Genomic DNA, 16,021 nt, shown 5'->3' with positions numbered 1-16,021 from the left:
TAGTCTCATTATAAATTCTATAAAACCTGTATTTCACAAATCTGGCTTCCAACAATCACTAATCTGTCATTAACGTGGTCATAGCTCTGACTGTGTCAGCACAGCAGCCCCTCCAACCTACTGTTCAAACTTTCAGTTTGCAAGGTGCAGCCAATCATAATACAGCTGGGTGGGGGGTGGAGCTACACAAAGGCCAAGCGTAAGATGAGGATTATTCTGAAGAGTCCAAAAATAGAAACATGGCTCTGTAAAAGTATAGGAAGTATATATTTCAAGTCTTTGTGATAGGGTGACTAGAAGGTTTGTATTAAAATAAGTGGTAGCTCTTGCCTTGAAAGCAAATGAACATGTTTCCATGGAATTCAAACCATTTATTTAAGGTGAAGAACAGTTTAAAAAAACCTAAACCGTGATGCATTGTGAAAATACAGCAGAAACCGCAAGTAAAAAAGATTTGTGATGAAACCACTTCATTGCAAATGCACACACAAACTCTTCTGAAGAATCTACTGTAGCAAGGGAAACAAGAGTATTTGAGGCATGTGACACATGGGACAGGAAGCTTGTAGGTGTGACTCAGAAAACTGAACAGAAAGTATACTCACAGGGAAGGATGTTGGGGTATCTGTTCTTCTCCTTATTTTCTTCCTTGTTTGCTTCTTCGTATGTCCCTTGGGGATTACCCCCTGGCAAGGACTGCAAAATAAAATGATAGTTTTGAATATGCGCGCACATAATGAAAAATGATTCGTCAGCAGCTCACGGCCAGTGCATTGTGTTCTGCTCTATGCAAGGCTTTGTTCAGCCTTAGTGTAGGCACTTCCTCTGCTGCCTACCATAAACAGTTCTCCATTAAAAGCTGAGAACTTCAGCTTCCTCTGTCTGTACTGATAAACCGTCTAAATGAAATCATACTTCAATGTGTTAACATAAAGCATGAATCATACTCTTTATTTTGACGCAAATTCTAAATCATAGACACATATAGACGAAGGGGTATTTTTCCATCTGTGTGGGTGTATGTATCAGACCAGTATCAGATCAGTTATGTGTCATGGGAGGTGCAATAAATAAAGCTCCCGTAGTTTTCCCTGAACAAAAATACACATGTAAGTCATGGTTTTGACCTCTTGCTCACATATGAACATGGAGAACATTACAGTTATGGGAAAACCCTTTCAGTCCAGTTTTGGATAGTTTGTGATAGTTTTGTTGCCACAACACAGATATGACGAAGTTTGACCATTGTAAAACATTTCAAGGTTTAAAATGTAAGTAACTAAATTTCACCGGTAAATCATGCATAGAATTAGAGGTGGGGAGGCACTTGCAGTGTGTTTAAAAAAGGAAAAAAGTGAACCAATATTTCAACAGACCTACAAATGCACATGAATGCACCATAATAGCCCTGCCTCACATGCCTGATGTAAGCATCACTCTGATTGTTTAAACCACACAAAACTGCTTTGTGACTACCGCTAACTACTGCTAATCTAACTTCCAGGAAAAAAAAAGAAAAAATAGAAGTGGGGCGGCTTACATTGTACTCCTCCCTGAACAGCTTGCCATCATCAGCTGAGCGGAGCCTGTATTCCTCCTCTAGGTGGTCAACTGGGATGGGCAAGTATGTCTTGGAGGCAGAAGAGGATCTGGGCAGAAGAACCACCGTCTGTTGCTCTGTGGGGAGAAGAGACAGTGGGTTTATCACCCAACCTAAGCTGATTTCTTTGTTTGGTTTTAATATTTTGCCATTAAATTATTTGTTGTGTTCAAATAAAATTTACATTAGCATCATTCAGCTTAGTATTTAAAAGTTGTCCGCTATTAATAAATCAAATTGGTGTCGCTGTGATATTTAGCTATGTTAAATGAGTAGTTGAATGTAATTCAATGCAAAACATTTGATTTGGTTTATTTAGAAAAGTGGTTCCCAACCTTTTTGTCATGTGGCAAGGGAATCATATCTCAATTACTGATTTCACTTTAGGGGGTTACTTTGCACAACCTATATAATATTATGCAATATACTAGTTTCATATGTTTTTTTCTACAGTTCACCTTATGATTACCACTCTAATTTTATCAGTAATTTTAGGCAAATCATTGGTTTAACTAATAGCTAATACTTTATTTTATCAGATCTCATTGGCTAACTATTTTGACTGTCTATTAGCTACTTTTAGACACATGCTGTAGTTACTTAAACACTTTAAATAGCTAAAGCACTTATTTGCTAGTGTTACTTCCATAATTTCAATGGTATACTAGCTCCTTTTAGCTGACATCTTGAATGTGTATCTGTTAGCTGCCTTTAGCTGACTATGTTGACAGCTTAATTATTAGCCATGCATTTCAGCTACTCGCTAACGTTATTTTCAGCTGTAATTTCAACAATTTGTCTACTTCTTTGTGGTATTATGACCATTTATCCACTCCTTTTAGCTGTTTAGACTATTCTAGCCTATTAAATAGCATTACATATTCTGAAGACTGTCTGACGCTATTTAGTAAAAGACTAGACTAGTTCAGTCTACAATAGCGCACCTTGGGACTGAAGCATATCTGGTTGGGAATCACTGAATTAGTTTACTGAACTGCTTTACAATGAATCAAAAAAACAAAATCATAACCAAACTGCTTTTCACCCATATGTGATGCTGGTGCGTATTTGCTAAACAGGAAACAGAGTGCAAGTACTGGATGATCACCACACATCAGACATTAAAACCCAAAAAACCCAAAAGGAACCCCAGGGAGAACCCATTTACACCATCCCACAGGTTTGCCAGCGCACTGGCAAGGCATTCTGTTAGCGTCACAATTTGCAAAATACAGACTGGAAAAGTACTGAGAGAGGGTTAGTAAAAGGTTCCTGATACTGCCACCCTGTATACTTGACCTGGTGGTATAATGGTGTATAACGACTCAGTACTGTGTCCAAGCTCTAAAACATAACACACACATCACATCACTTGTAACACAGACATGTACAGAGGACAACACAGCACTGTGATCAAGCATTGCATTTCATTCATTGTGATAATGTAATCCTCATAGATGTACTGTGTACAAATAAAAAACTTGTATGTATATACACTCAGAGGCCACTTTGTTAGGTACACCTGTTGAACTGCTTATTAACAAATATCTAATCAGCCAATCCCATGGCTGCAACTCAGTGCATTTCGGCATGTAGAAATCCTTAAGACAATCTTCTGAAATTCAGGAAGAGCATCAGAAAGGTGATTTCTGAGATTTTGAACGTGTCATGGTTACTAGTGCCAGATGGGCTGGTCTTTTCCCTCACAACCATCTCTAGGGTTTACAGATAATGGTCCAAAATAGGAGAAATTATCCATTGAGCAGCAGTTCTCTGGAGTAAAATGTCTCATTTATTTAAGAGGTCAGTGGAGAATGGCTTGACTATTTCAAGCTTATAGAAAGGCAACAGTAACTGAACCACTTGTTACAACCAAAGTACACAGAAGATCACGTCTGAACGTACAAAATGTCGAACCTTGAAGCAGCTGGACTACAGCAGCAAAAGATCATATACAGTGTCACTCCTGCCAGCTAAGAACAGGAAACTGTTACTACAATTCACACAGTCTTACCAAATTTGGACAATGGAGGATGATGAGTCTGGACTTCAATGATATTCGGATGGTAGGGTCAAGATGGCATAAACAGCATGAACAACAAACACAAATAACAAGCATGGATCCATACTGCCTTATATCAACAATTCAGGTTGGTAAAGCTGTGCGGGATATTTTCTTGGTGCAGTTTGGGCTCCTTAGTACCAATTACCACTGTTTAAAAGCCACAGTCTGCCTGAATATTATTGCTGACCATGTTTATGCCTTTATGACCACACTGTACCCATCTTCCAATGGCTGCTTCCAGTAGGATAACATGCAATGTCACAAAGCCCAAATCATCTATAACTGGTTTCTTGAACATAACAATGAATTCACGGTACTTAAATGGCCTCCACAGTCACCTGATCCCAATTCTGTTGCAAACGTTTGGCATGTAAGAAACAGGAGATTCACATCAGCCAAAAAGTCAACAACAACTGTATGATGCCATCAGCACGGACCAAAATCAAAATGCTTCCGGCACCTTGCTGAATCTAATCAATGAAGAATTAAAGCATTCTAAAAGCAAAAGGAAGTCCAGCCAAAGACTAGCAAAGTATACCTAATAAAGTGACCAGTGAGTGTATAATGAATGTAGACAACAATAAGCGATAAAATAAAAAAAAATAAAAAAATAAAAAAAAAAGCGATACAGTGTATATTTTATAGTTTCATTATACAGACATATTACTTTAATTAATCAATCTTTCAAATCGTCTAGAATTTAGAATTAAAAAGCAATTAAGTACTACACTTCCCCATCAAGTCAAAGTTTCAGTTTCATATAAAATACTTTTGTAATATGACACCGTTTCATGTTTAAAATTATTGTGATCGGCAGCAAGATGTCAACAAGATATAACAACAAATTTGGGGTGTGTTGTGTATTTTGTTTCCCCTTAGCTCAGTGATATACTATTTCCCATTTGGATAAATACAACATGCTCTCTACATTCCTCTGTAGCGTTAGACAAAAATATACTTCCAAAAGAAGATTGAAACATGTTCAGTGAGTTCAGCGAGTTTCCTGTAAGAGCCGATAGCTCCTGTCATGTGGTACTTTACATGAAACTATTATGATGTCGCTACAAGTTGTCAAAAACTGCTCAGAGAGAAGAACTACCCTTTGTACCAATAATGTTCCAAACTAATCTTACATACGCTGTCAAAAAGCTATACAAAGTGGTAAAGATAATAGAGCGTTTTGTTTTTCACATCAACCACAGGAAGTTTAAAACAACCACAAGGCAATGGTGGGACAACCTGCATATACAGTTACAAATATAAAACCTCTTTGCAGCTCCCTATCGATGCATATCTTAATCTCTAGCCTGTTTTTCACTTTAAGTTGCTGTTTCTGTGCACCACGTTTTAACTCTACAACCTACAATGTGTCTCACAGTGTTACCTTGTTCCTCCAGGATGCCATTTGGTATCTTCTTGTCAACTGTTGTGACTACAGCTTTCCTCTGGTTTTTTAACCTGCAAGGAAAAGAACAGAGACGTTACCGCGATGTAAAACACAAGAAAAGATGATGACATGGTAAAATCATCTACACTGTTTTCGTTTAACCAAAGTTCTTCATTGTAGTTAAATTATAACATCTGCCAAAAGATAACCTTGAAAAAAAGCTATCCAACCTACCATCTGAAACTTGAGAAGCTATTTTTTCTCATTAGCTGATGTCAAGGAGAGACAGAGTTGTAGTCTGAATGCGGTACAGAATTTGTTATTCACTCTGTTAAGTTGCCTACTTCTACTGTCACAGTCTTTTCTGTTCGAAGCATGAGAGGGAGTCAGCCTACAGCACTTCCTGACGGGGCTCCGCCTCAATGACTAAAGGAGGAAGTGTTTGTCACCGGAGCTCTGCCCCTGAGCCTGGCTAATAGCCAGTGAGTGAAGAGCAGGGAGAGGGATAAGGTGAAGTAACTGAATCCCAGCAGGGTGGGAGTTTTTACCTGAGGAAGTACCAGGCTAGCAGTGCGATGATGAGCACCAGCAGGGACACAACCAGCACAGTGGAGATGATGTATCCGTTATCTGTGGTTTTTGTTTAAAGGAGAAGGAAAGTCACAGCCAGGGGTCATGTAACACCACCAACAAAGAAACAGGAAGAGGGGGCAAGACTGATAATATATGTGCCTGTGTGCGCAAATGCTCTGCAGCATTCATGTGTGCATCACATGAACTCATCACATAAATACTTGATGAAGCAAAGCACCTCCAGTAAACTCTTGTGGCCACAGAGCTGATTTAATAACTGGCCTTAGCAGTATTTTGTCTATAGAGATAAGCATCAGCATATTTCATCCTCCTGGAGTGTCGATCAGAAAACAACAGACTCTTAGAGTGGCGACTCAACCAAGAGTCACAGCCACACAGCCGACCATTATCTGTGTTTATAAAGATGTACAATAAGCCTTAAATTACTGTCCAGGGTTCCTGAAGTTCACTGTGATCTGGTAATAACAAGGCTGTGTAAGAAAAAAAGGCTATTATCAAGCTGATGCCTGCATTGCAGAAGATGCATTATAATTATATCTTATGGAAAAGCACCGAGTGCAGTGTGTGGGGATGGGATCTGGTCGCTGTCACAGATTGTTGAGTGCTGTGCAGTCTCACACATTAAGGTAGAAGTGACCTTGTTTGTGCTCTTACCGTCATTACTGTTGTTGTTCACTGTTGTGGAATTGGTTGCTGTCGTTGTCGTGACAAACAAAAGTAGAACCATTGTGACTGCAGAAAAACAAAATGAAGACGGATATTAAATTTAGTGCCAGACATGCCTGCAAACTCAAGATTCATGTTGATGTGGGAGTTGGATAATATCACTATTCAGAGGAAACAAAAGCCATGGTTGGTTGATATGAGGCTCATTTCTTTATTCATGACCGTTGCTTTCAGGAATGTGTTCATCGGTGCAAAGTTCGCTGGGACACAATGGAACAACACACTCATATCCTGGTCATTCATTAGTGCTGTCATAAAAACCCCAGTGTAATGCCAAACATGTCCACATGGTGGCACAATAGACCAGTTTGTTTTTTTTATTGTTCTTTGTTTTGTTTTTTTTAAATCTGGTAAAAAAAATAACATAGTTCCTTAATAAATCCAGCAATAAAGCATCCAAAGGTAAAACACAGGCCAAGGAAAAACACATCCTTTAAAGCTTTCATTTAAAGTAATTTCATATGAAAGGGGTTTCACATGATGGTTAAGGTTATGACAGCACAATTATTACAACCATTTCGACTCATCAATGTATTTTCAGATTAGGAAAGAAGTTAGTAGTCTTAACAACTGTTTTCCTTCGGCAGTTTCCAATGCAATTCAATTCCAGGATATACCAAGAATAGGGCTTTAAAGTTAAAGAAACCTCCCACAGTCACACCCCATGTGTGCCAGCAAAAGCACTAGATGTCATATGACGTTGAGCTATAAATGAATGTCCTATCCAAGTTGAGAGTACGATCACGAGGCATGAAATCAAGCGACGCACACCAAGAGGTTTCACAAAAAACATTAGATACTCTTCCTTTTGTCACCTTCACTGCTCGCAAACACAAATGTTTGTTCAAATTCACAAATATACAAGACTTGCACACACACACAGATTTTCAGATTGTCCTTGTACAGTGACATCCAAGAGTCGCAATTGAATTATCTTTTTGCCGTTCGTAGATGGAACCAGATAATTTAATTGATTCTAATGTTTGAGCAGTCAGACTGGATTCACATCGGACTGATTTAAGCACCTCTTTTAAAAAAAAAGGAAAGAAAAAAGAAAAAAAAAAACTACTGGTGGGATTTAAAAACCAATAAGCCTTGAGATGTTTGCACCTTTAAAAAGATTTTTTTTTTTCACCAAAGCATTCCAAAAGTTGGAATTTCAGCAAAGGGCACCAACACAGAGCTTCTATCACACCATAATGAAGTGTGCGCTTTCTCTCCCCAAGGCTGCAGGTGTGCCTGAGAGAGAGAGCGTATGTGTGTGTGAGGTGGAGCTTTGCAGCTGCAGTGAAAAGAAAACCCAGGCCAAGTGCATAGTCAATGAAGACACTGTGTTGAAGCCTCCACGCTGTGCCGCAGTGTCCTGTAATGGGTCCAGGCAGGACACCAAAGGAATGCGGAGGCAGCAGAGCAGAGACACCGACCGCAGTGGGGAGAGAAGGCGCAGAAGGTCCAGGTCAATAATATTTCCTGGAGCAATTAATAAACCCTGACATGTCAAGCCCCTGCTCTGTGGGGAAGACTGATGAGAGAATTCTAATGAGAAAAGAGGAAGAGGAGGAGCCCCTCCCCACCCCCGTTTCTCCAGCTCTGTCTTTGCTCTTATCCCCCTCTTTAAGGTCTTCTCTGCAAATGTCACAGGCTCGGATGAGGGGGGAGGTTATTGAGTTGAGTTTGTACAGTGTGTGAATCCTTGGGGTAGGCTTGGTGTATCTGTGATGTGGAAATAGATTTGCAGCACCATTTGGGACTTTCCTCTACACAGGCTGCACTGAATTTTATGTATCCTGCTTCTGTCTGTTTGTGTATACGATGGCTCAGCAGGGACACCCAGCGGAGTGCTCACAGCCAGGCCTACGGCTGTGTCTTGTGGTTAAGTGTTGCTGCTTCTTCTAAGCTTCTCCCAGTTCACGGCTCCCGTATCATCTCCAGAGATGTCACCCTGTCGTGTTTTTGCCTCCAACCCCCTGTGTGACTCAACTACTCCTTTGGGACTACATGCTGTTCAGCTCCTGCTTTCCAGCTTTTCCCGTCTTGTCGGTGCAGTGGTCTCCTGTCTGACCTCATTAGCATCTTTGAGGAGATCACCAACTTCCTTTCCTCTCTTTTTGTGAGGACGTTTCTCACTCTATTATACTATTAATAACACTACCGACTATTACTCTGGATAGCTAACTCAGCAAAAAAACAGCTGTCCTTTAGTTAGGGTCAGATCCTAGTCAAACAGTTATAATCACATTTTGTGTGCTCTCATCTGTGTATTGTCCTTTGTGCATTTACCACTCAGCAGCTAGCCACCAACCATTAGCCATAAAGAAAATAGGTCATGGGAGATGGCAGCTTCGGGGAGGGGGGGCATCTTTATTTTATTATAGGAGACGTGTCCAACTAGCTTTGGGGAAGGGGATTGTCTTGGCCAGCTAGACAGCTACTCATTTCAGTGGCATGCATGACCCAGGTTACCGAAGCATAGAGTTACCTCTGTGGCATATTTGCTTATCCTGGGCTACAGAATGGAAGGCATCAGCTATAGAAAAGGAACAACTTGTGTAGATGGGATGTGATAAAAGTAGAGGATGAGATTTCTAATATAAATCAATGCAATATTAGTTAAGCACCATCTGTGTATGTGCTGGAATACTGGAAAAAGAAATGCTTACTATATATTATGTATATATATCTATGTATAATAAGATTATAAAAATAAATCACATTTTATGCTTACTCTAGTATATTCCATTTATCCTATGACTAATCTGCGCTGCTTTACCACACACATCTTTAAAAAAAATGAATGCTACATATAATGGACTGGGCTAGTGGACACTGACAGGAAAGATAATGTCATTGCTCATATTCTTTGACAGAGTGCAAAGGCTGATTTCTGGCTCTAACTCATGTATCTTTCTGTGGTTTTGTGCAACTACAGGAAATTGTTTAATATGAGGCACACTATATGAGAGTAAGTTAAAGAGAACATGGAACATGTAATTTACAGAGAAGTTACAGCAGGAAAAATCAGTATCACATCAAATTTTTAAGCTCGCACTACTTTCTTGATTTTTCTAATAATTTGTTTTTTTGTTGCTGTTTTGTTTTTGTTTTTTAAATCTATTAAGAAGTTTACGGTCACTGTCAAAACCGAACCTTATTTCCTTAGCATGCCTACATATTAGTGGGCACAATCCTTGTTTCAGGAATTAAGTGCATTTAAGGACAATCTGAGACAGCACAGTCCTTTAGGGAAAAATGTCTTTTTTGCGTTTTCTCTACCACAACTGAGCAGGGAAACGCTAAACAAGATTTTGTGTTAACAGAACTATAAATTTACCAACTTGATTTTGGGCAAACTTAAATACAAAAGACCCAAATTTGACATTTCTCGTAAAAATCCTGTTAGGAAGGAATTACTTCACAGCTGAGTTGGTTCAGGCATCTGCTTTGAAGGCTTTCTAGCAACATTTCTTTAGAGATTTTTCAGGAAACTCTTTAGAGGGATTACATATCTAATTTGGTCTTAGAATGCCTTGGGATCTCAGGAGGAAATGACAACCATTGCTATGACACAATATGTCTGAATAACCTCGCCTACAGCACTTTGGTCGACCTGTGTAGTTAAATGTGCTTATAAATAGATTTACTTGACCTGACTGTTTCCTGTATATGTTCGTTGCCATATAAGAAATCATTTTATCATAATACCATAAAACTGATTCACCTAAAAGTCACCACTATGGAAACTGTTAGCAGAGACCTTTGGCACGTGGTGTGCACTGTGTGAGTCACAACTGATTTGACTGATTATACCCTGCTTCCTCTGAAAACCAGCGTACTTCATAACATACGCACACATGCCCAGATATCAGTAAGACAAATCACACAAATATAAAGATCTTCATTCTAACTCTAAAAATGAAAAGGAGGCCCCCTGGTTACATGAGTAGTAAAAAAATATTGTTGTGAGGCAACAAGATCAATGACTCCTGGCTATGAGCTAACAAGGCGTGGGAACGTGATAGCTGGATTGTGTTCACTTCTTAATAATGCGTGGCTACAAGATACAGATTCTGTTGTTTACAGACCACAGCTGGAGAGCTCTGTAGAGATAATATCGCGTGAAGCAAAAACATCTTGTGGCGACACGGCAATATTTTCCTTATTCATGTCACCAGGGAGGCTTTGTAAAAAGGCGATGTGGGAATTCTGAGTCATGGTGAATCTATTCCCAAATCAGTAGTCTGATAAATGTTTTTCCCTGACACAGTTGTGTTTTGGAGGATGAGCTATTGCTCTCTGTGGAATTGTGTTTTCCTTGTGGTGTGCTCCATGTTCTGCCATTCTTTCAGTCTAGGTTAAAAAAAAAAACACCACAGAAGTGACATAATGATACCCCTGGTCTTCCATTGTCTCACTAATTAGCCCTAGGATCTTAACTGTCAGAAAGACAAGCTTGTTACAATTAGAAGATAAGACAGAGAAATTGGCTGTCCTTGCATTTGACAGAAACGGTGTTCTCGGGACTGTCAGTTCTACTGAACGTGGCTTCTCTGGGCACAGAGTCTCTCTGTCCATTCAGATACATCAGCTTGGGAATTCAGAAAATGGGTTGTGGGTGTAGGGGTGATGTGACAGGCTGAAGAGGCGGGAGGTACACTGTGTCCTTCGAGCAAAATAATGCCAGACTGTTTACCCTTTAGGCCACAAGTTTTTTTTAAAGCCAAAACCTGCAGGGCAGATTATCAAAAGGGGAAAAAAGTTATCTCAGGCCTTCTATTTATTGCTTCCTGCACAGTCCTGCTAAACTTAAACATTATCAACTTATTTATAACTCAGAAATGCCCTATTTAAGACTACATTTTGGGAGAAAATTAAACACTCAATACCAATCTCATGTCTGTCAGTTAATTTAACCTTCTATCACAAAGGTTAGCTTAGCTAAAGACAACGGGAGAGACACTGTGCACACCACGGCCGTGCAGGTGCTAGTGTCGAGCCAGCCTGTACTTCAAGAGATTTGATAACGGAACACCACACAGTAGATCAAACTTTGTATCCAGCAATTTTACCAGATTTTTGACACAAAATACATGAAACGTCTTCAAGCTTGAATACAGTTATTAGACATAGTGCGGCTCGGACTAAATGTAAGTAAGCATGTAGATAAAAAATTTAAAAATCTACATCCACCAGTTGAGTCCAACTAACACAATTTTCAACATCCATGTGGACATTTGACTGCCCGATGGTGTTTTCTTCTGACCAAGTGCACTTGTACACTGAGATTTTATTTCACAATGCAAAGTAAGAAAGCCCTTCAGGTATTGTTACAGGAATGTCGCCTTGTCCCTGGTGTCCACAGCTGCTTTTGTACGTGTCTGCATCAGTGTACAATACCCACTTAAAGCCAACACTCTGCTATCTGTGACTTCACACTTAAAAGAAATCTTCTCAAACTTCCTACTAGAATATTAACCTGTGTCACAAAATATCAAAATATTCATTGATATTTATACTGAATGTACTCATTTACACAATAAATACGACCATAAATATAAGTAGGTGATACTTTCTTATAATAAATTCTGGAATTTAGAAATCAGTAGAGGTCTGTGCTGGATGATAATAAAATAAGTAAATTATATGCATATCTGCAGAATAATGCGCTTTGGGTTTTTGCTCTGTGCATGTGTTATTGTGGTATAAAAAAACATCACTAATACAGACGCGGTTGGCAGGTGGCAGTGCCAACACATTTAAATTGTGGTTGTTACAAGAATAAAAGTGATCAGGTGACTTTGTGCATTTTCTTTTTTAGGCTGCTCTTTTGCGGTAGTACCACAACAGAACTCAACAAACACTATTCATCCAGAAAGCTGCAAGACCTGTCCTGTGTGACATGCTGTGGTTAGTTCTGTATCTGTGTAAAGTTTTTACTGTAATATTTTGCCATCGGGGCAGAAAGGTGCAGAAAAAAGGAATAGGTGTGAAAATAAACGGTGATATTGCAAGTTGTATGATTATGTTTCGCGGTGTTTGTGGACTGAAACCTAGAATAGTTCAGCTGCTCTATCGATTTTAATCATTTCCTAAAGTGTTTATTCTGTAGTGACATCCCAGCTTTTGGTGAAATGCAATAAAATGTTATGGTGTTTGGGTACCTAACTTATAGAACGTCATAAAGGCCCCTAAATGTGCAGAATACAAGTGTTAAATCAACCAGTTTTGACCAGAAAACACGGTCAACAAGTTGACACTTTCTATTTGAGTAAGTCGGCCTGTGACACGTCTCGCTGTCTCTGTGGTCTCAGTCACTGGGGAGCTGCAGTGTATAAACCTGAGCTGGGTTAGCTATTTAAAGGACAGTGCACTACATTCACAGCATTGACAGAGGAAATGGTGCTGGAGTGTCCATCTGTGCGCACAGATGTGCAGAGGCTTCTCGCGCAATGTAACCTAGTTACACAAGGTTTTCAATGTTTTTTTTAAAACTTCTGCTTCTCTTTGCTTTCAAGACAACATACAAGGTTTCAAACTCTGACTGCTTCACGATTTACTCCATGCAAATGTTTAAAATGAAACTGCAGGAGCCCGGTCTTCTCCATTTTTGACCCATGACTTCTCCATTAGAATCCGGTATAAGATTTCAGTTATTATACCACCAGTTTGTTTCAATATGTATAAAGGTGTTGTTCAAATTGTGTTTCCATGGCAACCTGATCAGCAATGCTGCCACCAGCGTGGCACCTGTTGGATGTTGCACATGTACGCTTCATTTTTTTTTTAAAGAAAAGAAAATCCTGCACAGAGGCACTCAATGAAAAACTGAAAAGCTGATGTCAATCCAGCCTTTTGTTTCATAAAGAAAAGTGCCTTTTAGTAAAAAGTGTAAGAGAGAGTTTTAACATTTAACATGGACACAATTCATGACCCTGGTTATGGGCGCTTTTATTTCTGTTTCATATTTATTTAACGTTAAAGTCTAGACACTGATTTACATATTTGCCTGCAAGTCTTACTAAAATACACAAAATCTCTGTCAGTTTTCTCAAGACTCCTCCAACATGATCAGGAGTAAAGCAACCAAATCTGGCACAAAGGTACATCTTAGGCACTTGAAGGTTCTTATCCATAGCAGATATTATAACATCATGTTGCCTAGCAACCACCTACTACTGTGTCATGTTATAAAAACACTGTATTGTCATTTATCATATCGCATTTTCATTTCATGGCAATAAAATCTCATTTACACCCACAAAACTTGAATATTATGATATCTGATATATTAGTATGCCGCCACATTGCCTGGCAACCACATAACAATGGTTGAAAATTGCTAAAATGATGTTTATGTGGTAGAAGAGGGCAGGATCATTCAGTAGTAAATGAAAATATTCTGATTCTAACTAGAATCACCTTTCATGTGTGCTAAAATGCAAATTAATAGCATTTTAATGAGGTCAAGTATCAGTCAGTAGAGGTCTAATGAAGGCTAATGAAAATTAGAAAACTGGGGGGAAAAGTTTCATTTACTGGGTGTAAATTTTAAGTTCTGTTCTATACGGAACTTATGATAAACCATACGTTTATCTGATTCCTTGATCAGCTACAGATTGTAAGTCAATTAAAAGTTGAACATGTGTCAAAACTGAAGTATAACAGCATGAAAAAGGGAAAATGGTAAAGCCATTCACCACACTACTGGTCCTTAAAGTATGACAGTCTAAAGTTGCAAGTGTTGCAGCACATCTAAAATCCAGAAAATCCACAAGGGACCCACCCAATCTTACATCTTCACTCCATCCGAGATAGAGTTCCTTGCAAGATTACCAGCTTTAATTTACTTTTTATATAAATGAATAAATTACCTTGAATATGTAACTATACATACTTGATCAATTTCAAACTGAATTTCTATTGTTACTGTGGCCCACAAGGGGGCCCCGAGTCACACTTTTGGAATCACTGGTCTAAATTACACCAGCTAGGTTCAGTGCAACCAGAGACAAGTAAAGATAAAGCCATTTATATTAATGTTATTAGTTTAGGAGTAACAAGCAGTGCAGAGTAACAAAATGCACTTCAAAGAGTCTCTAATCAATAAAGGACATGGAGTGATTTCTGGTTTATATTAGCACAGTGTGCTAAAGGTATCAAGATAAGATAAGTCCAGCTTGGTTGCTCACTATCACTGTATATAAAAGATGTGTGTAGCCATCATGACATTGCCCAAGTCCTCTTTTAAGCTTCAGCTGACTGGCGTCATCTTGTATTTGTGAACACATGTCACAAGAAACAGGTGACTCAAACTGAAAAAGCAAGGCATACTGCAGGCTCATACAGGAACAACTGTCAATCACATGGTAGGCTCACCCTTAAACATAACCTTCTTTACTGTAAATGTGACCATGATTTATAAAATCAACACAATTTTGTATTAAATGTTAATCCTAACTATGAATTGTGACCATAAATCCATCAAGGAGGTGTTTCCTGAGGTAATTTTATCAGACTTCAGTCCAATGTGCCTTCTCTTTGCAACCCCTGGCTGACCATTAGAAAGAATGCACGTTTGAGACACTGGCTATAATTACAAACCATTCAGCACTGAATGCATTAAGCGTCCATCAAGTTTAAGAGATTATAAGATGCAGTTCAGTACTTTGACACACTCTGCGGTATCTCACACTATCTATAGCACCATTTTACAGTAACAACTCTAGCTCTGCAGCACTGCTCTCTTTGCAGAGTGGGTTTCTCCCCTCTTGTGTTCCTAGCATTGTCATTAATCAGTTTGTGCCTCCTTTCCCAAGGCGCTCAGATGCCGTGGTAGCGGTAATGACCTTGGGGACCCGCTGGCTCCACTCCGCAGTGTCAGCCTTCTACCTCTATGTGAACAAATGTATCATCTCCTACAGAGATCCAAGCTGTGTGAAAAAGCTTGCACTTGTTTATCCTGTTACGTATAAATGCATAAGGCATTGTGTACTTAGCAAAATAGCAAAGAGAAAACCCTGTTACCCATTGCCAGGGGAAGAGAGTTATAGCTGGTTGCCAGGTTGAGGCCAAAATATCCTGCTGACTGAGACGTGGCCGTTTCTATGCCTGACCCTAAAGCAATGCCATTAGAGTGCCCTACCTAAAAATAAGAGCTTTTATCTGCTACATATTAGTTAAAAATAACACAGAGTGAGATCAGAAGCGATTATTGATAATCCTCTTAAAAACATTCTGGTCATAACATATCAGAGTAGCTCAAATTTAGCATAGGACTTGATGTCTCCAGTGTTTATAGCATTTAGAAGCTGCCGTCACACTCTGGTGAGGCCTTGAAACCAAGAGCATAATTGGTAGTAAATATTTACTCCAGTCTGGTGTCTGCAGCATACGCCACATCTGAGCGTACACTTTTTGATTCTCATTTAGTCTGCGTGTTCACACAGCCGTACGTGTCACACACATGCACACAGTCACAGTTAATATTTTTCAAAGAGCCAGTAGGGTTTTTAATCATTTCAGATCCACAGATTTGCACGCCTGCACAGATACTCTCCATGCATAAGTTTCTACACCAAATCTGTTAACAATTGGCAGGCAAGGCGACACTGCCTGCCATGGAATACAAACACATGGAGCCACATACACACTT

General features: G+C 39.3%; 1 protein-coding gene across 8 annotated transcripts in view; it reads right to left on the bottom strand.

The window, feature by feature from the left end:
- ptprea (protein tyrosine phosphatase receptor type Ea) overlaps positions 1-16,021 on the bottom strand; it is a 58,576-nt gene that overhangs the window by 11,023 nt on the left and 31,532 nt on the right. For 4 of the 8 annotated variants that reach the window (XM_040038829.1, XM_040038833.1, XM_040038832.1 and 1 more), the window contains exons 3-8: positions 6,301-6,378; positions 5,601-5,691; positions 5,050-5,123; positions 2,900-2,944; positions 1,541-1,677; positions 606-696 (exon numbers count right to left, since the gene is read on the bottom strand). In XM_040038829.1, coding sequence (XP_039894763.1) covers positions 606-696; positions 1,541-1,677; positions 2,900-2,944; positions 5,050-5,123; positions 5,601-5,691; positions 6,301-6,373 — 511 coding nt within the window. In that variant the 5' untranslated portion in view covers positions 6,374-6,378. Of the gene's footprint in view, positions 1-605; positions 697-1,540; positions 1,678-2,899; positions 2,945-5,049; positions 5,124-5,286; positions 5,563-5,600; positions 5,692-6,300; positions 6,379-16,021 lie in introns of those variants that run through there. The other 4 variants (XM_040038834.1, XM_040038835.1, XM_040038836.1 and 1 more) reach the window with 4 other exon arrangements.

Source organism: Simochromis diagramma, unplaced genomic scaffold (genome assembly GCF_900408965.1).
Source record: "Simochromis diagramma unplaced genomic scaffold, fSimDia1.1 OVJJ01000402.1, whole genome shotgun sequence".
Lineage (NCBI taxonomy): Eukaryota > Metazoa > Chordata > Actinopteri > Cichliformes > Cichlidae > Simochromis > Simochromis diagramma.
The sequence above is the reverse complement of the archived record's forward strand: the minus strand, read 5'-3'. Positions and strand labels throughout refer to the sequence as shown.